The sequence below is a fragment of the Lates calcarifer genome, linkage group LG13 (assembly GCF_001640805.2).
Source record: "Lates calcarifer isolate ASB-BC8 linkage group LG13, TLL_Latcal_v3, whole genome shotgun sequence".
Lineage (NCBI taxonomy): Eukaryota > Metazoa > Chordata > Actinopteri > Centropomidae > Lates > Lates calcarifer.
This window is the reverse complement of record NC_066845.1, coordinates 22384059-22407514: the sequence shown is the minus strand read 5'-3', so window position 1 is coordinate 22407514 and position 23456 is coordinate 22384059. Positions and strand designations below refer to the sequence as shown.

General features: G+C 40.0%; 1 protein-coding gene across 1 annotated transcript in view; it reads right to left on the bottom strand.

The window, feature by feature from the left end:
• The window catches only part of cacna1ba (calcium channel, voltage-dependent, N type, alpha 1B subunit, a), a 144133-nt gene that overhangs the window by 52994 nt on the left and 67683 nt on the right, over nucleotides 1–23456 (bottom strand). The window contains exons 11-23 of the mRNA XM_051075122.1: nucleotides 20460–20666; nucleotides 19244–19356; nucleotides 18928–19040; nucleotides 18714–18845; nucleotides 17354–17426; nucleotides 17149–17266; nucleotides 16937–17004; nucleotides 16494–16600; nucleotides 6409–7182; nucleotides 4089–4282; nucleotides 2591–2711; nucleotides 560–689; nucleotides 312–371 (exon numbers count right to left, since the gene is read on the bottom strand). Coding sequence (XP_050931079.1) covers nucleotides 312–371; nucleotides 560–689; nucleotides 2591–2711; nucleotides 4089–4282; nucleotides 6409–7182; nucleotides 16494–16600; nucleotides 16937–17004; nucleotides 17149–17266; nucleotides 17354–17426; nucleotides 18714–18845; nucleotides 18928–19040; nucleotides 19244–19356; nucleotides 20460–20666 — 2210 coding nt within the window. The remainder of the gene's footprint in view (nucleotides 1–311; nucleotides 372–559; nucleotides 690–2590; nucleotides 2712–4088; nucleotides 4283–6408; nucleotides 7183–16493; nucleotides 16601–16936; nucleotides 17005–17148; nucleotides 17267–17353; nucleotides 17427–18713; nucleotides 18846–18927; nucleotides 19041–19243; nucleotides 19357–20459; nucleotides 20667–23456) is intronic.

The window sequence follows — 23456 nt, the reverse complement described above, 5'->3', positions numbered from 1 at the left end:
CCTGGGCTTTGCCAGCAACTCAACATCAGGACTTCTCTGTAATGTGACATGGGAGCACCAGGGCAAAGCACTGACAAGCCACTAAAGATCTGGCTGAGGAGGGCTGTTTTTTGCTGTGGCTGAGGAGATAAGCCATGCAACACACAGGACATTAGTAAAGGGTAGCAGGGAGAAATCTCTGTTCATGCACTGCTGGTGCTCTAGGCAGCAATGCCCAGCATGTGAAACATGAAGAAAAGTGCAGTGAAATACAAAGAGACACTGAGCTTATTACTGTCTCAATGTAGCACTGATTTATTGTATGTGCTTACCTTGATCACCATTTCAAAAGTGAAAACACCAGTGAAGGCATAGTCCAGATATTTGAGCACCTACAAAAAACAAAAAAGAGACTGAATTTGTATTGCATCAAGTGTACCATATTGGCAAGATAGCACTGAGCACGAATGGGAAGATATTGGTGCCCTCGTCACCTCATCAACAGTATGCATCAATGTAGTGAGTATTGCATGCATTTACGTGTGTTTATGTGTATATTCATATGCACTGTGTGTCTCACATTGTTACGGGGGGCATTTGTCCAGACAGGGTCCTCTGCTGCCAAAGCAATACTGCTCATAGCAATGACAACTAGGATGGACATCTCAAAGTAACGCAGAGTCACAATGTAATGACACAAACGTCTCACCCTGAGGAGAGAAAGGCAGGGACAGACAGAAAGAGGGAGAGGCAGAGAAACATTAAGTACTAGGTATAGATATCTTACCATATATCTCCAGAAAGCATGTCATTCTGTCTTTCTGTCTGTCATTTGATTTGATCAACAACCACTCATTTGATCAACTTCAGTCTAAGCAGGTGTATAACTGAGGACCTGAGTAAGTTAACCCTAACCCAACTGACAGAGGGTTATGTGACAACTGTGACATTATTAGTAACATCACAGGTTTATGCGTGTTGCTTTGTGAGTTTGTAAATTGTACCTATTATTCCAGTCAGGCTACTGACAGACAAATTCTGAACATGTAAACACTAGTACAAAAATTTAGTTGTGGTAGTAGTTACTATCTCCTCACTATGTATTTCTAAAACACACACATGATGTAAGTCTAACCCAAGGGTTAAAATAATGCCAAACTCTGAGTCACTTCATTGAAGAAATTTATTAACAAAGACAAATCTAAAAGCTCATAATGACTCTAAATTGAGCACAACTTTCCTTTTTCATACAAGTACACATGGGAAATGCAGTTCACATCATCAAGTACTTGCCAATTGGACCTCAAGAACTAGAACTGTGACGTTCCTTTCCTATTTTGTTAATTTGTTAATTTGCTCTGATAAAGATATAATGACCAAAAGCTTGGACTACACTGGACCTAAGCATATAGCATGTTGCCTTCCTTTCTGGCTCTACGTTTCTGGGCTTCTTGTAATTTAGTAGGGAGTGCTGCATTCTCAAAGCTAATAGCTAGAAAAGAAAGTAGAATATAATAGTAGAGATAAAGCAACAGAGTAACATGTAAAATCATGCAGACAATGAACTGCATGTATTCTAAACAATTAAACAGAAATCTTGAAGAAAATAGCATGATAATATAATATAATAATATATTATATTACTACATATGGTACTAAATAAGCAGCCAAATACACTTGTCATGTCCAAGAAATTATGTTAAGTCACTGTTGTGTTGTCCTGTCTTCATGTTGTCTTGTGTCTTCCTGTTTTATTTTGAAATCTTACTCTCCTCTCGTTTCAGGTCACTTGCCTCTTCCCCTCTTGTGTTTCCCGCCTGTCTGATTGCTTGCCCCGCCCTGATTGTCTCCACCTGTTCCCCCTTACCTTGTGTCTATTTAGAGTCTGTGTCTCCCTTTGTCCTGTGCTAGTTTGTCCTGTTCATTCAGAGAGCCAAGCCAGCCTGCACCTCAAGTCCTAGTCACGCCAAGTTTTTGATCCCATGTCTTGCCTTGTTTGTTTTGTAGTTTTTGCCTCCTTGTGAGTGATCTTTTGTTGTTACTTTGTCAATAAAGACTGTTTATTTTGTACTTTGAGTCTGAGTCGTGCGTTTGGGTTCTTGTCCTAGTTCAGTCCTGACAACACTGAGACAAGTGATGAAACATCAGGATACAGACTATCTTTAAATGTTTCCAGAATACTATTTGAATCAAATTTATATGGACAGGTTGTATGGAGCTATGTATGAAATCTCTCATCTAACTAGGTTGATGAGACTGCAGACATAAATGTTAAGTAGTCACCACTGTTCCATGTCTGATATATATATACCAACTGCCACTGTGTGAATGTGTCTGTGTGTTTTTTGCTGTAGTTCATTGCAAGCATATATACTGAGGAGATAGATACTGGTGAGAGACACTGGGCTCTTTAGGAGCTATAATTTATTGGTTTTAGGAGAAAGCAGAGATGGGAGACGATCCCCAATATTGATATAATAATATGCTAGTTTATAGATATGACATAAAAGAGCTGCTTTCACCCAGTCTCTAAAGGATTTGACTTCCATAGCATGTTGTAGGTCCTATCACAAGCTGAATTAAGTGGACAAAGGAGGTTGAGGCAACTCACGGATTGGTCTGTCCAAAGATGAACATGGAACTGTAAGGCAGGACGGGTTTGGGTCCACTTTGACTTAGATCCTCCAGGGTCTTCTCATTCGTGGGCATTGTCTCACAGTCAATACTGTTCACTGGGAAGACAGAAAGTTCAGTTGCAGCAATAATTTCAGACCTGGTGGAGTGGAATCGAATAGCAAACCCCAGTAATCATCACATCTATTTTACTGTGCTCAAAACTAGATTGGAAAATAAATTAAATCTCCTCTTTCACCTCTTCTAAGTGCAGTCGGATCCAGTGAAAGATTCTTTATTTTTAACCAAGGTCAGGCTGATTACAATATACAGTTTAAGCAAGCCTCAATAAGTTTGTCATGGATGTTGTCAGTTATGTTTTGGTCATGTCCCTGTATACACAAATGTTAAATGGAAGTAAATTAAATGATTTCACAAAAGTCTCAGCCCCTTTGGAACCATCTGAAATCACATATGAAAGAAGACCTTTAAGCTAGATGCCTGATTCTTCCTCTGGAAATCTCCCAATCTTCTCACTCACCATTCATGGATTAGAGACATTTTTAAAGTACCAACCACAACATTTCCATTTCACCTACAGTCAGAGACCTCTGTTGCATGTAATCTAAGTAATATCATGGGCCCTATCTTTCACCCAGTGCAAAGTGGAGGCAAACACAAAGCAAGTCCTTTGCTAGTTTCAGACTGACACAGTTGTCATCTTCCCATCCAACGCCCATGTTATTTAAATGGCAAATGCATTCATGTCTATCTGAAGTCCCATCGGCCTATTGGTCTTAAAATGAAGTGTGGTCAGGAGCAGTGTTGGCACATTGATATCTTGACGCAACATAAAATGACCAACAAAAACCTGGTCTGAAATCAATAGAGCAGTGCTTAACTTTTTTCTTTTTTTTTTAAATCAAGATATTCAGCCACATAGGTGGACACACAACACATGTCCACTCTGCTTGTTATACACACAAGGACACACAGCAGCACACAAACATGCAAAAGATAGAAAATAAATAAACAAAAAGGCATTTTGTGTGTTGCAAAACATTGCCATGCGTCATGGATGGCTCTTGTGTCCTCTATAACTGAGGACACATTACACATCGACACATTTCGAAGATGTGATTCTGAACTGCATGTACCAGTGCCAGTGAACCCAGATACGACAGCAGCAGCACAGGCAAGAAGAGTTCAGTTGGAAGAAGAAGCAGCCATATCCAGCATTTTAAAAGCAATCTGCCAAGGTGTAAGTGCACCTGTCTTTAAGGGAAAAGGAAATGGCACTCTGATTGGTTTTCTTGCATGTTACGCCCAAAACACACCCATGATTAATTACAACCACGCACCTGGTGCTGCAATCCTTTTTCCACCAGTAAACTAGCAGAAGTTGATTTGGACAGGCCCTAAATGCATTTGCTCCATGAGCTTTAAATGTGCTTCAGACTTAAAATAGAACCCTGTGTGTGCAACTTGATACTGACTTTGTATGAGGGTGGTCTCTCCAGGTGGGGAGGTGACAGTCACAGGAGGAATTTGGATGGAGGTTTGGCCACTTTGTCTGACATTTCGCTGGTTGTCTGAGTCCTCTGGTTGGTCAGGAGGCCAGTTGGACCCCCCAGAGCCTTGCTGGTGGGAGATGGCTAGGGACTCTCCCTCTGAATCACCACACCTGTCCCTAGAACAGAGATAGCACCTAAGATATATAGAAAAGCTTAAAATGCAGTATTTTCTCAAATAATATCTCATGCTTATGTCCTGGCAGTGACAATGATTGTTTGACTTAACAAAAGTTGATGGACCTGCCTAAACTAATGACTGTAAAGATGGACAACATATTTCCCCAAATCTTGAACACCCCCTGATGGGTGGCCACAGTATAGTACATAAACCCCACCACCTCCATGTTAGCAGATGGAATGTGGTCCAAGTGAACATAAAATATATTTTTCCCAAAGATGGCAGTTTCTGTCATTTTATGTAGCTCTTATCATGCTGATGAATGTTGTATGTAAGTGTTATTTTTTTCTGATAAGTTTTTAATTAGTGAATTGATGCAAGGGGGAATTACCACTGACAGCTGTGATTGATTTGCAATTGAATCAGGCAGGAAGGAAGGAAGGGAGTGAGAATGTGTCACACATCTTTGCATTCAGTGACTGGGCTTAACATTTACAGGCCAGTAGAAACACTAGTTAATACTGTGGAGTCACTGTGATCTGCTTCAGCACAATTTTCCCTCTAAAAGGCTAGTACAAAACATATGACAACGTGTTATAAATATATTGGGAATAAAACTGGATACTGGGCCATGACAAACTCACACCCTGGTGGCTGTGGGTATTTGCCATTATTAGTCAGTTGACAGTGAAATGATAGAATGGAAACATGGGGGAGAGAGAGGGGAATGACATGCACCTCTGCTGCACCTCTTTGAATTCCTTGAATGTCTTTAGGGGAAAATGAATGGTTTTCACCAGTTCCTTAGCAAGTTTAAACCTTTTCTTGGACTTGGACTGGAAAAGTCACAAGGCAAAATCTTTGAGAAAAGCTGTGAGAAGCTGCTTCTGTGAGGGAGAATGTGCCAGCTGACTGTAAGATCTCTCATTTACTCATGCCATGGTTCATGGCAACTTGTCTTGCTGTGATGAACAATTGACATGTTAAGATGTGTTCATAAAATGGTTCAAAGAATATACAGTAATTATACTGGTCTTTTCATAACAACTTCTGCTGTCTCAGCATTCACACTATTGTTCTTCTACATCCGTAAACTTTTGGCCACTTTTCTTCTGTACGTTTTTTTCTAACTATTCCCACATACTTTGTGCTAGAAAAACCATTCAGCCATCAAACATTCAGCTCATTTAGGACAATCCACATTTTTTTCCTACTATTTATAATTTTTAAAAATACTTTGCTTTTTCAGCAATTTTTTTCCCATTCAAATAAATGGAGACAATGTTCAACTTCAACTAGTTCAGCATACTTTCAGCTAGAAACTTCATTTAAGCTTTAAACATGTCATCCACTCTAGAATTTCAGCCTCTCTGCTGTTTCTGAAAATGTTCTGCTTCTCATGCCTGCATCTTTCATCTTTTCTCACACACAATTTATACTTCAATTTGTAGATATATTTGTGATCTGGCACACAGTGTAGCAGCCTCTGAGCACAAGAGATGCCCTCAACCACTCCATTGAGTGCAATGATCAGAACCACATATAGCATCAACATGATCCTGGGAGAGAGACACTTTATCAGGCTATCACCGCCTCATATTACCACATATTAAAAAAAGAAAGAGAACGAAAACAGATACTAAATTAACTACGAGAATTTTTAGCCTGTTTCTTCCCAACTAATCTGTCATATCATGGAATGATCAATATCAATGGCAGAGGGAGGATGTTCCTTAGACTCAATCTATTTGGTAATTTTGTTGTGGCCGGCACAGTGGAGAAAGCTAGAGACAGGCTGCTTAACTGACTATGCATTAAAATGCATTCTTATCACAAATTTCAAGTCATGTGGCCTTGTGCTTACTTTAATGATGACACATGTTTATATGTATTTACAACTAGGAAGAAAGCCAAGTCAAATCAAATATACATGAGCACAGAGTCAAAAACACCACTGGCCTAATACTTTCTGACTGCACAGCATTTTAAAAGAAATGTTGTGAAAAGCTGTCTAAGAAACTGGATCTGTATTTGACAACTATACATGGACTCAGAGCCCTGCAAAGTCACTGAGAGTGAAGTGTATTGATTGTGCAGTAGATTTGATTTTTACATCATTTTTACCTGTGACCATGGGTCTTTTCTCTCTTGTTGGACTCCTCTCCCTCAACTGTGGATTTGGCCCTGGATCCATGAGTCTGATGTCTCCTCCTCTCTCCACTGGCACCACTATCTCCTCTGGAATTCCTGTCCCCATCCCTGTTAGAGGAACGTGCGTCTTTGTACCGGGATCTTCGCTCTCCCCTGCCTCCACTGTTCACTGTCCCGTTGCCCCCTCTGGATTGCCGGTGTGAATGATGATGGCGATGCTCTCTCTCACCTGTCACTCCTCCACCTCCACTGTCATCCACTGAGCTCTGATGGTGATGCTTACTCCCTCCCTCTCGGCTGTGGGATCTCTCACTCTTGCCCTCTTTGCCCCGGTTGCCATTGTGGTCTTCAGAGCGACTGTGATGGACGTGGTGCCTCCCCCCAGTGTCACCGTTATCATTTGTCTCCTCTTTTGTTCTGGTCCGGTCTCTGTGGCGGTGGTGACGGCGAGGCTGGTGAGGCACAGGGGGGTCGGTGGCAGTTTCAGCATCCTCTGTCATGCAGGGTTTATGGTGGTGGTGCTGGTGGCTGCCCAGCAAAGGCCCGTCGCAGGGCTCCACAAGTAGTGGCCGGTCATGGTGGGTCTTCATGTCAGGCCGGATGTGGAGGGCCGAGGACAGGCGGGCACGCTCCTCAGGCTCCAGCTCACTGTACAGGGCCTCACAGCTTGCCCGGTTCTGCCTCCTCAGCTGGTTGGCCCTCTGCTCCCACACTGACATTGTCTTCACTGACTTCTGCTGCTCCTTACTAGGGGAGGGGCAGAAGAAACAGGAGAATCATAATGACTGGAAGATTGATATTACAACATAAAATACCATGTAATACCATTTAAATTGTTTTTGAAACCCTCTACTTTGATGTCAGTGCCAGAGTTTTGTCACAACAGTCATTTCTACAAAGGATATAAGCATTTCCAATGGATATACTGACAAGCATGGTTTCCTTTGAGGTGTGACACATTCAGTTATGTATGTATTTTATACTTCATTACTTCATGGCACCTGCAGTATATTTCATTTTACATCTCACGAAGGCACACAAAGTCCCTACATGCTTGAATGATGTACAGTATGACCAAGGTGCAATGGAGCTTTCAATACAGCAAACCACTGGGTTCATTTATCACAGTCTACCATGGAGAGCACACAGAGGCCAAGCATGGCAACATTACCATGCTTTGACATGCAACTTTATTCTGTCATGTCTGTGTAATACAGTATTGTGAAATGGCTGAATGCATGCACATTTGATACTGTGTGAACAAAAAACAGTGCTATCTGTCTACATGGTTTTACATGTCACAATGCCTCATCTGTTTATGTGGCATTTTATCAAATAAATCAATCTGTTAACTGCACAGATTAGGAACAGAAAATAACTTTATTCAATGTTCTAAATGCTCCATCATCTTGATGTTACATTGTTTATACTCACCTTCTACAAAAGTAAAACTTCAAGAGCTAGCAAACTGTACTGCACTCTTTAAGAGGAGGTGGATGGACAACATGGGACTGGACTCACTGAATGAACAGAAAAGCCTGTAACATGGTGTGAATCACAAAAATGCGGGGCAGTTCTGTTTTATTCATGTGGTCTTGCTTTCAAGGATGTAAATAATGACATGATTATGTGTGTTTTTAAGCATGTAATAATCATCATCCACCACCTTGCTTGCAGGCGGTTGGGTTTACCTCAGGTAGTGATGGACTGGGGTGCAGACATAACTCCTACAAACACATAAAGGGAGCAACATTGAAACAAACAGAGGGAGAGAAGGAACTTCAAATGGACAGAAACAAGTTACAGACAAAGCACAGAGGAGGCAAATAAGGTTCTGAAAAGTGCAGAAATGCAAAATTATACAAAAACACAAAAGAAATTGTTTTTGCTGAGAGTGAGGGTGGAAATAATTGGGACTGGTAGAAATACTGAACACTGATTGCAAACCTGTGCTACTACAGTGTTAAAGAGCTGTATAATGTATGATATAACAGAATCCCCTTCTGTTATCAGACCACTTTTTAATGACTTTTGAATTCATATTGCTGGATTATCTACAATCAGCAAAAAACTATAATATATATATATATAATATATATATATAGATAATAGCTAAATATCTGTAGCTAAATTCAAGGAAATGATTCCCACTAACTTAAGTCCAGTGCCTCATCTTAATTTAGCAGAAGCTACTCCCTCCCAGCTTGATCATCTTGCAGACAGTGTTGCAGACTCACTGCGTACAACTTTGGACTCCATCGCCCCCTAAAAATGAGAACAATAAAGAGAAAGAGGCAAGCTCCATGGTTCAACTCCCAAACCTGTTCACTGAAACAAACAGCATGTAGGTTTGAAAGAGTGTGGCGTTCCACCAAACTGGAAGAATCCCACTTAGCCTGGCAAGATAGTGTCAAAAGATATAAAAAGGCCCCCTGTAATGCAAGAAGTGCCTATTACTCATCACTAATAACAGATAATAAGAACAATGCCAGGTCACAGCTCTATAGATCCACACATCCCTATAACCCTCAGCAGCAATGGTTTTATGAACGTTTTTAATGATAAAATTTCTACCATTAGAGATAAAATTAATCACATCCAGCCCTCAGCCCCAGCACTGACTTATGTCAAAACACAGGATCCATAGAGTCAGCTGCACAACCTAACCTTAACTCCTTTTCTCCCATCGACCTCCCCCAGCTCACATCAATTATTTCGGCATCTAAATCTTCAACTTGTCTCCTAGACCCCATCCCAACTAGGCTGCTTAAGGAAGCTCTGCCCTTAATGTGCAGTCCTGTATTAGATATGCTAAATCTGTCCTTGGTAACAGGTTATGTGCTGCAGTCGTATAAAACAGCTGTAATTAAACCTCTTCTAAAAAAGCCCACTCTAGATCTAGACATTAGATGGCATTTCCCTGGCCTCCAGCTCCACTGTAAAGAATCTGGGAGTCATCTTTGATCAGGATATGTCCTTTAACTTCCACATAAAACAAACTTCTAGGACTGCCTTCTTTCAACTGTGTAATATCACCAAAATTAGACATTTTCTGTCTCAAAAAGATGCTGAAAAACTAGTCCATGCATTTGTTACTTCCAGGCTGGACTATTGTAATTCATTATTATCAGGCTGCCCCAACAAGTCTCTAAAGACTCTGCAGCTGATTCAAAATGCTGCAGCACAATTACTGACAGGAACTAGGAAAAGAGACCATATTTCTCCTGTGTTAGCCTCTCTGCATTAGCTCCCAGTCAAATCCAGAATAGAATTCAAAATCCTCCTCCTCACATACAAAGCCCTTAATGGTCAGGCTCCATCTTACCTTAAAGATGTCATAGTTCCCTACAATCCCACTAGGACTCTGTGCTCCCAGAATGCTGGTTTACTGGTGGTTCCCAGAGTTTCCAAGAGTAGAATGGGAGGCAGAGCCTTCAGCTATCAGGCTCCTCTACTGTGGAACCCCCCACCCCCCTCTCCCCTTCTTAACCCAACCGGTCGAGGCAGATGGCCGCCCACCCTGAGTCTGGTTCTGCTCGAGGTTTCTGCCTCTTAAAGGAAGTTTTTCCTTGCCACTGTCGCCTAGTGCTGCTCATGGTGGGATCTGTTGGGTCTCTCTCTGTAAATACCAATGAGTGGAGTGGTCTAGACCTGCTCTATATGAAAAGTGCCTTGAGATGACTTTTGTTGTGATATGGTGCTATATAAATAAAACTGAATTGAACTGAAATAATGTTTGGCTTTTATCCTTAAATGACAGTTTCAGTCCACTAGTATTACTGATCAGCTTTCAAAACCCCACATCATTCTGACTCACTTCAAATCACTGTACAGATAAGACTGACAGTAACTCAACAGCTGCTTTGTCAAACTTCTAAGCACTCATTCAGCATCTGTTTCTACTGACTGGTTGATCACTGACACACTCGTGATCCTTATTGATCACAGAGAATAACGAAAACAGAACAAAGGGATGGAAATACTGAAACACAAACACAGCTCTATCACAGAGCACAGGAGAGTTGCCGTGTTCTTTTGGACAATTCACACAGAGGAACATTATGACATCAGAATAAGACAGGGTTTAGCAGCAGAAGAGGAGGGAAAAGAGAAGGCTAAGGGAGGGTTCTGAAATTGTATCAGAGGTAATAACTGACAGTGATGCAGATGGATAAGCTGCTAGAATGTGGGTTACCTCGACTGCATGTTAGAAAACTGCACGTACACATGCACAAAAATGTGGGAGGGGGAACATATAGGATGAAGTCAGGGAAAAAGCCAGTCACCATTCATCATTTCATCATTCAGCCTCCCACCACATTTCAATGGAATGGGCAGTCAAAGCTCAGAAACACAAAACTGAGACTGAACCAGAAAAGAAATGTGATATGACACAGCAACAGGAAGATAAATCTGATTTCAGTATATTCAAAGTTTTTATGCTAAAATGAGAAATGGAAACACTTTTGAAGCCCAGTTCTACTAGTTCTTCGCTATTATTGGTTATGCAAAAGACTTTTACTGATATTTGGCCTGGATACAAGAATAATGTCATGGGTGGAGGCAGAAAAAAAACTATTCAACTAAATATTGAGATTAGTACTAAAAGCACAGTAATGTTCCAGCTTGATAGCAGCAGCTAGTAAATGTCAGTTTCTGTGGTGATACAGAGTTCAGTATTATTGCACTACTACAGGCAATCATGTCAACTCCAGTTATCCATGGAAGTCTATTGATGGGAGATCAGGTGAAAATGGCATCCTTTGACTAAAAACAGGAGCTAAGAAACTAAAATGGTCTGTTTTCCAACCCAGTTCTCAACCAGCCCTTGAATTAGTTTTGGATTATTTAAACAAAAACTGATGTGGATGAGGAACTTGAAAGTTCTTGTTTTTGTTCTTGTTGGCCATATGTTGGCAGCTGAACAGAAACCTCTGCATTTCCATGGCTGGGGCAGTTGTTGGCCAATCGCCTGGCCTACATCAATGTATTATGGCAAATGTGTTAGCAGTGGCCTAATTACACACCCAGCAAACACAGAACAGCATTAATATTTATTCCAAGTGGTGACTGGGTCCACCTGATGATTTTTTTAATTGATTTTAATGATTAAATGTTTACTAGCTGTTCTCTAACTTTTTCTGTCTGTTGTCTGGCACTGGGCAGGTAGTTTATGCTGAGGTTTTCAACTGCTTACCTATCAGTATGGATTCATATCCCATAAGTACATGTTACTAACTCGATATCTTCCCTTTCCTGTAGTATTGTGCTCTTCCGTCTCTCTCTCCTCTTCTGTCTCTTTCTGCAGGTATTTCTGCCTCTGGAGCTGTAGAGTCTGATCTGTGATGACAAGTCTCCTGCTGCTCCTACAACCCCACTCAACACCTGCTGCTAGAATTAGTTCATTTAGTTTATATTAGTTCTGCTTCTAGTATTACTGCTACTATTGCATTTATGACTTTGTCATTACTACTATTGTATTACTGATAACAATTTACATTTTTACAGGGAATCTGCATCATGCTACATTCACCTGTCCCTACTCTCTAGCACATAGTCATTTGTTCTATTGATTATATAAAATTATACAAGAAGTAGTTCCGAGCAATCTGATTGATCCACAAGACATTTCATGCGCAAATCAGCATGTGAGCACGCCTTACTCATCACTAAAAATATTACTCCACCATATACATTTTACTTTGCTGGTAATAGTTGTATAATGACAAGATTACACTCAAGGGTGTCCTTTAACATCATTTGGGCAAAACGCCTCAGCTTTCTCCATCAGCTGTATCTGTGACACGGCGCTATAACTTAAAATTCATGTAAAAGTTTGTGGTTGCAGAAGCTACATCTGTGTGAAATCTTTTCATTTTGAGAGCAAATTGCTCCTCAACATGAACAGATTTTGATTATAGATTTTACTTTGTTGGTAATAGTTGTATAATTGCAATATTACACTCGAGGATGTGCTTTCAGCGTCATTTGAGCACTTCAGTGATGCTTGCTGACCGCATCACTGTTGTGCCCCTGCCTGTACACACGCACCAAACTCTTGTTGGTTCACTTGTTGTGAGAGCTAAACACTAATTAATTAACTTACACAGTTTTCCATGAACAACCTAACAGAGTGGGTACAAACACCTTCTTACATAAGGAATAATGACATATTTCAGAGATGTATCAGCACCTAGGCTTAAACATACAGCTCTGTAGATCTCCTTCAGACAATTAACTAAAATGGGAAAATCTGTTGCATATTCACACGCACATTATGTCAATACAGGTTTTGACACAACTATACACCTGTTTATGTGCAGTCATTACAATTACAACAAACAGCCATAGCAATAAACAAATTAGTCCTTACCTTTTACTCTATGCCAGTCTGTTCATTCATAAACTAATGACAACCTTGGGCTTGCATATCTCTGACCAGGGGTGTGATGTCAGGTGTGATAGTTGTGACAGCCAGTTTAAAGTGTTTTGCTTTTATTGTTACAAGGGCACTGAAGGCTAGTATGTAGTGGTGAACAGGAGAATAACCCTTGATCTGGGAGCGACAGTGTATCCTTTGACAAACTTTTTGTATCCGTTTCCTGGAAATATTTTTTGACACAGAATCAGCATGAAGGTCACAAAGCTTATCTTCACAGCCGAGGTATTCCACGTCCTTGAGGGTGGAAATGTAATGTATGTCACCCACGCTTCCTTTGATAAGTACGATGTCTGCAAAGTGGCTCTTAATCTCCACACATGCACAGTGCCATCAGACTGCTTCAGCAGCAGTGGAAAATGCTGTAACTCCCCTTTTGACATTTTTGGAACTCTGTACTTCAGTTTACGCACAAAAGTGTCCAGAGCATCTTTGCACTGCGTGATGTTTGATTCAGGTCCCTGCATCCACATGTTCGTCTCATTGTAGAGTGTGAATGTGTCTGCCAGGCAGACCGCTTTGATCCAAAATGCATCAGTCAGCTGTTCAAACAGTGGTGGATTATGATTTCGCAAGAATTCTTTTATTTTTTCTTGCAGTTCCATAAAACACCTATCCACGCGACAACCACCGTACCTCTGTGTGTAGCAGTAATGTTTGATGGGCTCCATGCTCACACAGCTGGGAAAAAAGCCTCTTGTTAGAAGGGAGAGCTTTAATAAAGTTTACAGCTTTAACAGTTGATAGGATGTTATTGAGGTCTTCTGAAAGTTTCTGGCTAATGCTTGGTGATGTAGCATGCAGTGGAAAATCGCACACCCGGGGCCTTTTCCTTCAAGCAGCTGTTAAATCCCTTGTTTTTGCAGATCATCACTGTGGCCCTGTCAGTGCAACATGCGACTAGGTTTTCATGATATTGCCATTGCATTGATAGTGGCAGCAGAAAACGTGGATGGATAGACAGTGAGGTCCCTGCTCAAAGCCTGGGATGCTGCCTACAGGTCAGGTGACAGACTGGTTTATAGCACGGCCCGGAAAGAACTGAAAAAGGGCAACCAGCTGGCAAAACTCGGGTACAAACAGCACATTGAGCAGCACTTTGATAACAGCAACAGAACTGTTGCAACAGACATCAGAACTATAACAGACCACAACCGCAGCGACCAGCAGGTCAGCCATGATCCCACTCTGCCTGACACCTTGAACAGTGCATCTTCCCCAGCTGGGGGAGCAACAACAGCCCCTTGTCCTGCAGCTGTACCAAGTGAGTTCTATCCTGAGGAAGAGCAACACCAGCAGAGCTGCAGGACCAGATAAGGTGTCAGGCTGGACTCTGAAACTATGTGCTGACCAACTGGCAGGAGTTTTTCTAGACATTTTCAACCTGTCCCTGCAGCTTGCTGTGGTCCCTGTCTGCCTCAAGTCCTCCTGTTCACACACTGTTTCACCATCCACTCCACAAACACGGTCATGACGTTTGCGGATGACACCACAGTGGTGGGTCTCATATTGGACAATGATGAGACCCACTACAGAGAGGAGATCCAGCACCTGACACAATGGTGTTCAGCCAACAACCTCATCCTGAACACTAGCAAGACCAAGGAGGTCATTGTGGATTACAGGCGGTCCAGGAAGACAGAACACGCTCCATTCCTCATACACGGGGAGGCGGTGGAGCATGTGGATAACATCAAGTTCCTGGGAATCCACATCACATCTGATCTAACCTGGTCTCTGAATACATCCCACCTGGTGAAGAAAGCCCAACAAGGCTCTTCTTCCTCAGGGGGTTGAAATGGGCTGGACTCTCCTCTCGGCTGCTCGCAGACTTCTACAGAGCCACAGTAGAGAGCATCCTCTGTCTCAGTGTGACAGTGTGGTACGGCAGCTGCATGGCACAGGACAGGAAGGACCTAGCCTGGGTGGTTAGAACAGCACAGGGGATCGTGGGATGTCTGCTCCCAGATCTGGCCTCAATATACGCTGGACAGGTCCAGAAGAAGGCCAGATGTATTGCTACAGATCCCACCCACCCCGGCAACAGCCTGTTTGTACCACTTCCTTCTGGAGGACGGTACAGAAACATAAAAACACGTACCACCACTGAAAGACAGCTTCTTCGCCAGAGCGGTGAAATCCATCTCCCCCTGCAGACACACACACACACACACACACCACTCCCCCCCTGCAGACACACACACACACTCATTCACTGTGCCTTAAGACTGAAACTTGCACTGTGCTGCACTTTTGTACATTTCTCTGCTGCTAAGATCTATTGCACATTTAATTTTATTCATTGCATGTTTCATTTTATCCACTGTACATTTTATTCAGTTTATTTTATCTGATTCTATTTTATTTTATTCTATTCTTATCTTACTTTATTTTTATGTACATATGTATAGTGTGTCTATAGCTGTTTTTTTTGTCTGTATATTTTAAAGTATGGTGATGCATAATGACAATAAAGAATTCTTGATTCTTCTTGATTCTTTATATGATGCTGACAGCAGGAAAACAAACAGGGATGAATTACCCAGGTAGTTGCTGGCTGACCTGATGAGACTAAACAGAAGTTCAGAGGTGCTGGTAATAAGTAGCTTAATAAATTTAGATGCGGACAAAAAGTAGGTTTTAATTTGGTTTATACAGAATTTTGATTATCCAATTGGGTGTGTTATTGGGATTTTTAGAATTTAATATGCACAAATCTAATTTTGATAACCTCACAACATCAGAGCAGACAAAGCTCTGCACACCCCCTGGTTGGGAACCATGGCTCTTAAGGATGCAGAACAGTATCATTAGAGGAATGACAAAGGAGCGTTTACAACAGTACAATGTATATGGTTCTGCACATTTCATGTTGATTGCTATAAACAAAAATAATGAAATGAGGACAAACTAAACTAACAAGAACTAAAACAATACAGTGCATAAACCTATAGATATATTAGATATCAGTTAAAGGTTATACACTGATCAGCCACAACACTAAAACCATTGACAGGTGAAGTGAATAACATTGAGCATCTCATTACAATCAAATGTTCTGCTTAGAAACCATGGCTCCTTCATTTATGGCTTTCTACATGTTACTGTGACACGTACCACCTACCTAAACATTGGTACAGACCGAGAGAATTTATCAGTCTCCTTGCTGATAAATTCAATATGTGCCTTGAGATGACTTTTGTTGTGATTTTACACTATATAAATAAGATTGAATTTAATTGAACTGAATTATATCCAAACTCGCCAGATCCCAATCTGACCCAGCATCTGTAGTTATTATTCATTTTATTATTTATTTTTATTTTTGGTTGTTTGTCATTCTATTTCCACATTTTTCATTTCTTTATTTATTCTTTAATTTATTTCTCTGCACATTTCCACATTTATTTACTTATTCTTTTACAGATGTATTCTTTTTATGGCATTTCTATGCCTCAATAGAACTGGTGAACTGGTCTTTAGCATGGATAGCGAGTTAGCTGTAGAACAAACATTCCTAGAATTCCTGAGTATCTTTTCTGCTGGTGTGTGTTGATCAATAAAGTAAAAGAACAGAGATTTCAGAGAGCCAAACAAACATTAAAAGATGTTGACTTACGCTGTGATGGAAATGTTAGCGGCTGACAGAGGGCTGACTTCCTTTACCTCCTTGGCCTTCTGGAGGGCAAGTTTCTTACTGATGGCCTCCTCTTGCTCCTCTTCATCCTGAACAGTATTGACAAAAACATCCTCACATACATTACATATAACATATAGCAAATCTTTTCTTTCTCTTTTTTTATTTTAATCAGTCTCCTTGCTGATAAATTCAGTATACTGCACATTTTCAAATTATTTTCTTCTTTCATTAATTGTGTCCACTCACTTCTTCTTTCCTGTTTTGGGTATGTGTTATGCTACTGTCAAAGACCATATGCATGTGGGATATGACTTAAGGTAAATTTGTTTTATTGTTGGCTGCTGTGGGTAAGATAGTACTACAGCTCCTATCTCAAACTCCTATTAAGTCAGGATATTTCAAGCTATAAAGAAATACTGTACCTTAGTGAGCTCCTGGGCATTTGCAAGGTTATCAACAGCAATGGCCAAGAACACATTGAGAAGTGTGTCTGGTTATTTGTGGGTTCAGGGTTCAAATGACTGATAAACACAGAACAAATATTAACTATTGAAGCTATTCTTCAGATCAATCTGATCTGGTCAGATCATCGTGCTGTAAGAGTGAAACAATTTGAATCAATTTGGCAGGATACAGTTTCCAAAGAGAGTGAGAACGATGAAATAAATGGAGGAAAACATTCCCCCATGAACGCCTCCTTGTGATTCAATGCCATGGTACATGACTGCATTCCAGTCTTCTCCAGTTAGGATCTGCAGGGGAGACACAGGCTGGTTTCTGAGTCCAGTTCAGCAGTACACGCAGAGCAGAACAAAAAGCATGATGAAGTTGACCTTTACCTGGAAGACTGTGAGAATTGCTGCGGGGAATGTGTCAAAGTTTGTTGTTGGCGTTTCATCTTCAAAATTAAACCTGCAGGGAGAAAATAAACAGTCTTTGAATGTAATCAAACTCTGAAGCCATCACACAGTCACATTCACTCCTGCACCTACTGGAGGATGGAGCTAGCTAACTGCCCTCCCCATTAGCCTTCTGCACATTATTCCAATGCAATATACATGCCTATTACTTAGGCATTAGTGTTTATTCTTCTCAAATGGGTGAGTCGGACTAATGTTGAGATTTGGTATCTTTGTCTGTCTACTGGGACCTAATTACATCTCCCCCCAAATTTGAGGGATGCAAATAGTGAAGGCTATGGAAGTAGAATCTGTCTTACATCTTCTCAAAATCCATGAGAACATTTCTTCAGTCCAGAGTTTTAAAGGATCAACTATTAATTGTTGTTTTCATGCCTTTTATCAAGAAATTTCAGTTTAAATCTACTCAGAAATGCCACCAATTGTCCTGTCAGCAGCACTACATGTTATGACCCAGTTTTAATTTATTTATTTTTAAGCAATTTGAATTTTTCCTTGTATGTCCACATTATGCTCAGTATCTGTGTATGAGTGGATAAAGGCTAGTGTCAGTGTTCCAGGGACACAGTAACCACGATGACCTAGTGATGTCAAAAAATGTATTGGTAGTGTAAAAAATGCTGAACCAGTTGTGTCACTTTGGTCAGGTTTCATAGAAGATGTGGATTCACACACAGTTCATTTTCACTTTAAACTGGTTTTAGAGCAGTTTTAGTTAGTTTTAGTTACTTGGCAGTTAATTTCAGTTGGTGATAGAAAACACACACACACACACACAAGTAAAACATCAGAGGCTTTCTACATTTAGCTGGATCTTTTCCATTATGCTTCTGACCCCATTTGGTTGTAACTGCTCCTCCATACTTTCTGCTACAGAAACTAATCAACCATCCAAATGTTTGATTTTTCAGGACATTTATACTTGTATTTGACTTTTTTCCTACTATTTATACTTAAAATATTTTTGCTTTCTCCTTTTAGAAAAAGATAGCCATTCAAATGAATGCTTCAGTGATTAGTTTCAACATTTATCTCCCTATTTTGCCTCTGCATTTAGCTGTTTTCCTGCTATTTTCTGCCATTTTTCAGCAATGCTTCAGCAATCCATTCAGCTATCAGCATTCACACTGCATTTTCTTCTAAGAAATGCATTTTCTAGTTTGATATTAACATTTCTAATATCAGCATTTTAAAAATAATTTCTGATAGCCAATAACTGAAACTGTTACAAAGCCATTTACAAAATCTCCTACAGCAGCAGTAGAGGCAAATTACTCACTGGCCACCAAAAAGCTGCATGCCCAGCAGAGCGAAAACCACAATGAAGAGGAACAGAAGAAATAACAGGCTGATGATAGACTTCATGGAGTTGAGCAGGGACACCACCAGGTTCCTCAAAGAATTCCAGTACCTATACACACAAACATGCTGTATGAATATATATGACGTAAACAGTATTCCATGTACACAGGCAGACGTTTCTGATGACTCACTTGGTAACTTTGAAGATCCTGAGCAATCTCAGAGCTCGAAGGACACTAATTCCAAATGAGGCTCCAGGTTTTATGGCAGCCCAGATCACCTCAAAAATACTGCCAATAATCACCTGTGAACACAGTCTGGTAAATGCAACAGGCAAGCACAGTTTTCTTTTCAAAACACTTTATAGTTTTCTGCTATTCTGGCAACAATCAAACACATTTTTCTTCTGAAGCAACAGTCCTGAATTACATGAATTACACTACACATGCTCACACTCTAAAACACACTGTGCATTGATTGAACTCCCAACTGAATAGGATGACTCACCCCAAAGTCAAAACAGTTGAATGAGGAGTGGAAATAGTTCTGGGGTCCAAGGCCATACATTTTCATGGACATCTCTACCAGAAACAGGCCCAGGAATACAAACTCGGCCAGGTCTGTCCGGAGAGAATAAGAAAATGTACAGATCAATGACCCAGGCCTTCCTGCTGATTTCCACAATTAAATAGATCTGGACCACTACAGTCTGTTCAGCTGTCCCCATGGCAAATATGACATAGAAAGAGCCTATTGTTTTAGGAAATAACTGCTGCACTCCCATGATGAAGTGTGTGAGAGTTTCTGCAGTTTCCTGTCTCTATCTAAATCAAGGGAGGAAAGCGGTGTTCTTTATCTGTCTAAGCAGTGGACATTTAACACAGTTTTGAGCAGCAGTTACAAGAAAAGCAGGTGCATACATTATCAGTATGCATGCAAGATTAAATTACAGTTACTTAAAGTATCTTACAATAGGTAGGTAATGAGGTTAGCCTATAACCTTTTATACAAGTGAATGGTAAAACAAAAAGATACAGGTGTTTGAAGTTCTTTGGAACCTCAAACATCCTGCACTACCTTCACAGGGTTGGGGATAACTCAAACCTTACTACAAACTACCATACAATGCTAATGTTGCCTTCTAATGGCCAACACTAATTAGCTAGCATAGTCTCCTACTACTGTCACATAGTGGCATCCTAAATCCTTTGTTGCATTTACAGCTGGCAGTAATGCATTTAATGCAGTGCTCCTAAAATAGCTGTTATTGTCAGGGTTAAGATTTGTGAAGGAGGCAGTATTTGAGTGCTCAGCTTTAAAGCAAGACTAAGCAAACTGACTCACTAATGTCAGTTATACATGTACACTAATCTAAACCATAAGCTACTTGTACTGAACCAAGAAAGGCCATTGAAGGAAATTTGGCAAATTTTGAATTAAGCAAGTATGTGTTTTATTGATTATGGATTCAACTTTCAAGAGGTAGGGTGTTATTGCTTCTTTCAAATGTTAAACAGTCTCACTTTAAATTCTCTCTGCAGCAAAAAATCATGTCAGTGGTTGAAGCCACTGAAAGAAACTGAATACTTTTTTTTAGGAATACATCAATGTATGTATAAATGGTCCAATATAATAATACTGGTATGATAAACAGTGACACAGAAGAGGTATTTTGGTTTACATGGCAATTATTCACTATGTACATGCAACTGCTGGTACTCACATAGGGCATTGGTGAGCCCCTCAGGCTGGTCATAGTGTACTATGGCTACACACAATGTGTTGAGGCCAACTAGACACAACACAGTCCAGTAGAAGCTCTGTGACTTGACCAGACGACGGATGGTGAAGCGAATCCTCTTCTCTTTTCTCTTGAAGTAAGACGAGCTCTCGTTTTTGCTCTTCACGCTGGCACGAGCAAATGGTGACCCTGGGGGGGCAGTTGGGACAACACACACAAAATGGCGATAAAGTTATCGAGTCTAAGACTGAGGTGGTCTTAACAAATCAAGACTTTGAATATAGTTAATTTCAACCTGGGCCTTGATTTTTTTAAAGATGAAATTATTTCATTGCAGAGCGATGTACTTCAGAGGTTGGCACCCTCCAGTACAATCCAGCCTATGTTTTATAGAGGTGAGTTCCACTGTCACAGTAAAAATGATGGGAAGAACCACGGGGACAATGGACTAAATGTGATATAATTAACTTAAATATTCTCAACAGAAGACTTTTCATATCCTGACAAACCTTATTTGTGATGTAACCAAAGTGAAGCCCCTGGCTCTTTTAGATCACAGTGCCATAGTCCTCTGTTCCCTACTCCCATGTACCTACATTATATATGTGTGTATGTATGTATATATATATATATATATATATATATATTGTACTTCTGTAATTTAATTCAAGTGTCAAGAGGGGCAGGCCACAAAAGGGAAGGTGAAAAATCGTTCCATTAGAATTTCATTACTGGCTCAGGAAGACTAGTGAGCTAATTATTTCCTGGTCTATTTTAATCCAGACATCTGAATCACACTGTATCACCTGAAGTCCCACACTAATCAATCTATATTATGTTATCACAATGAATAATTAAATAAATAAATAAATAAATAAATAAGTCCTTTCTTGAGCAGTGTGCTTTTATTAGTAAGTGGTAAATTTATATCAATTTTATACCTTTTCTAAATTATTTAATTCTCACTTTCTCACTCTCTCAGACTTAATCAGTGTGCAGGTGAAGTTGTCCCACTCAGGTCCATTTTTTTTCTTTTTTTTACATAATTCAGTGCAGACAAACACAGGGAACATGAGTAGAGAGATTGGTATGACATGCAACAAAGGTCTGTGCCTGAGACTCTGTGGACACGGTATGCATATGGCATGTATCCTGACCGTTAGGCCACCAGGGCATGAATTTGATTAAGTTTAAATTTGTGTTTTACACTTCTTTACCTTATACTTCTTATACTCTTATTATGTTTTTGTTTTGTTTTTTCTAACACTGGCATGGTGGAAATTTTCTTTAATAAGAATCATATGAAATTACCTACCTCAGCGGTCAGTATCAATTAATTTATATGCAAGTAGTTCAGAGAATTTTATACCCACCAGTAGCAGCTGTTAGAGTCTGTGATCTCAACAACAGGACCTCAACTGGACTCAGGTTTTTTTTTAAGTTATTGCAATATGAGCAAAATAAGAAGCATTATATTGCAAGGATTTGTCCTTGCACATTTAATTAAAGGACATTCATCACTGGCCTTTGCATTCTTGGGGGTCAGGACCCCTCCAAGTGGTCATAAGATACATCTGAGATGATCAGCAGGACAGGAAAGCAGAACAAACCTTTTCTGCAATACAAAATTATGTTTTTATGTTCCTCTTCTTCCTACTAATCTTTGCTTTTATTCATGAGTTATTGGATAATTTGACCTTTTCAGGTCTAAAAGAAAATCAGAAATCACTCTGCAATTGACTTCTCCACCCAAGCAGCTATATTTTGAACAATTTGAAGACAAGTGAAACTTCTGAAAAAGTGTGTTTGGAGAACAGGTGCATCCACCAATGAAACTCTTTATTTAATTCAGAGTATTTTTTTTGACAGTGCTGACTTGAAATTTTCAATAATCCCAAACAGAAATACCACAAAAGTTATTAACCATAAACTTTCTGAATAATCACTAAAAGAGTTGACCTGCACGTGCACATGACGAGAGCTGTTTAACTCATCTCTTTCTACCTTAGGACAAAACTTATCAATCAGCCCTAATTTTACATTTATTCTCAAACATAAAGAACACAACCATGGACTACCATGGATTGCAGATAAAGCAATCATGTTTATTTTCATGTTTTATTATTTACGTTTGATCTTTGTCACTCTGAACACCAACAATGCACATCCAGGCACAGGGACGAAGATTTAGATTGATCTGATAAGATCTGATCACCCCACAAAAATCCTGCAATATGCTTAATTAGCCTGTTCATGAAACATAAATGGTTTTCTATCTATAAGTCTGTCTTTATCTTAATAATTAATGGAAAGAAACTCCTGTAATATGTTTTCAAATTTTTAAGTGATATAGATACCTAGATATTTAAATTCAGAATTACACCTCTTATTGCCAAATTGAAAAAAAAAAATGCTTTGGAAAAATTGAACTTATATCCTGGAAATGTCCCAAATTACAACTAATGCAGGAATAGATTTCACCAGGTCACAGGTATAAACTAATAACTCATCAACATATAATGAAACTCTGTGTTCAGTACCCCATCTGTGGATTCCTTAAATGGTAATAATGGTAATAATTGCAATAATACAATCCAAGAAGTCCAGGACCATGTAACCCTAACCCTTAAGAGCAATGAATGAAGGCTCAATAGTTAAAGAGCATAATAACAGACTTAAAGGGCAGCCTTGACGGGTACCTCTAAATAAATCAAAATCTATTGGTGATAACAGAGACCCTAGGTGAGGACTGACAAATTCACAATAAACAACTATGGTCACCCTATCAAATGCCTTTCCTGCGTCTAGGGAGATAACCATCTCTGGAACCTCTCCAGACACAAGGGAGTAAATAACATTCAACAGGTGACAGATATTACTGAGGGAGTGGTGGACCCTTATGAAACCAGTTTGGTCATCACAAATTGGTAATGATTTCACGATGCATAGCTAGGACTTTTGCCAGTATTTTATAGTCTG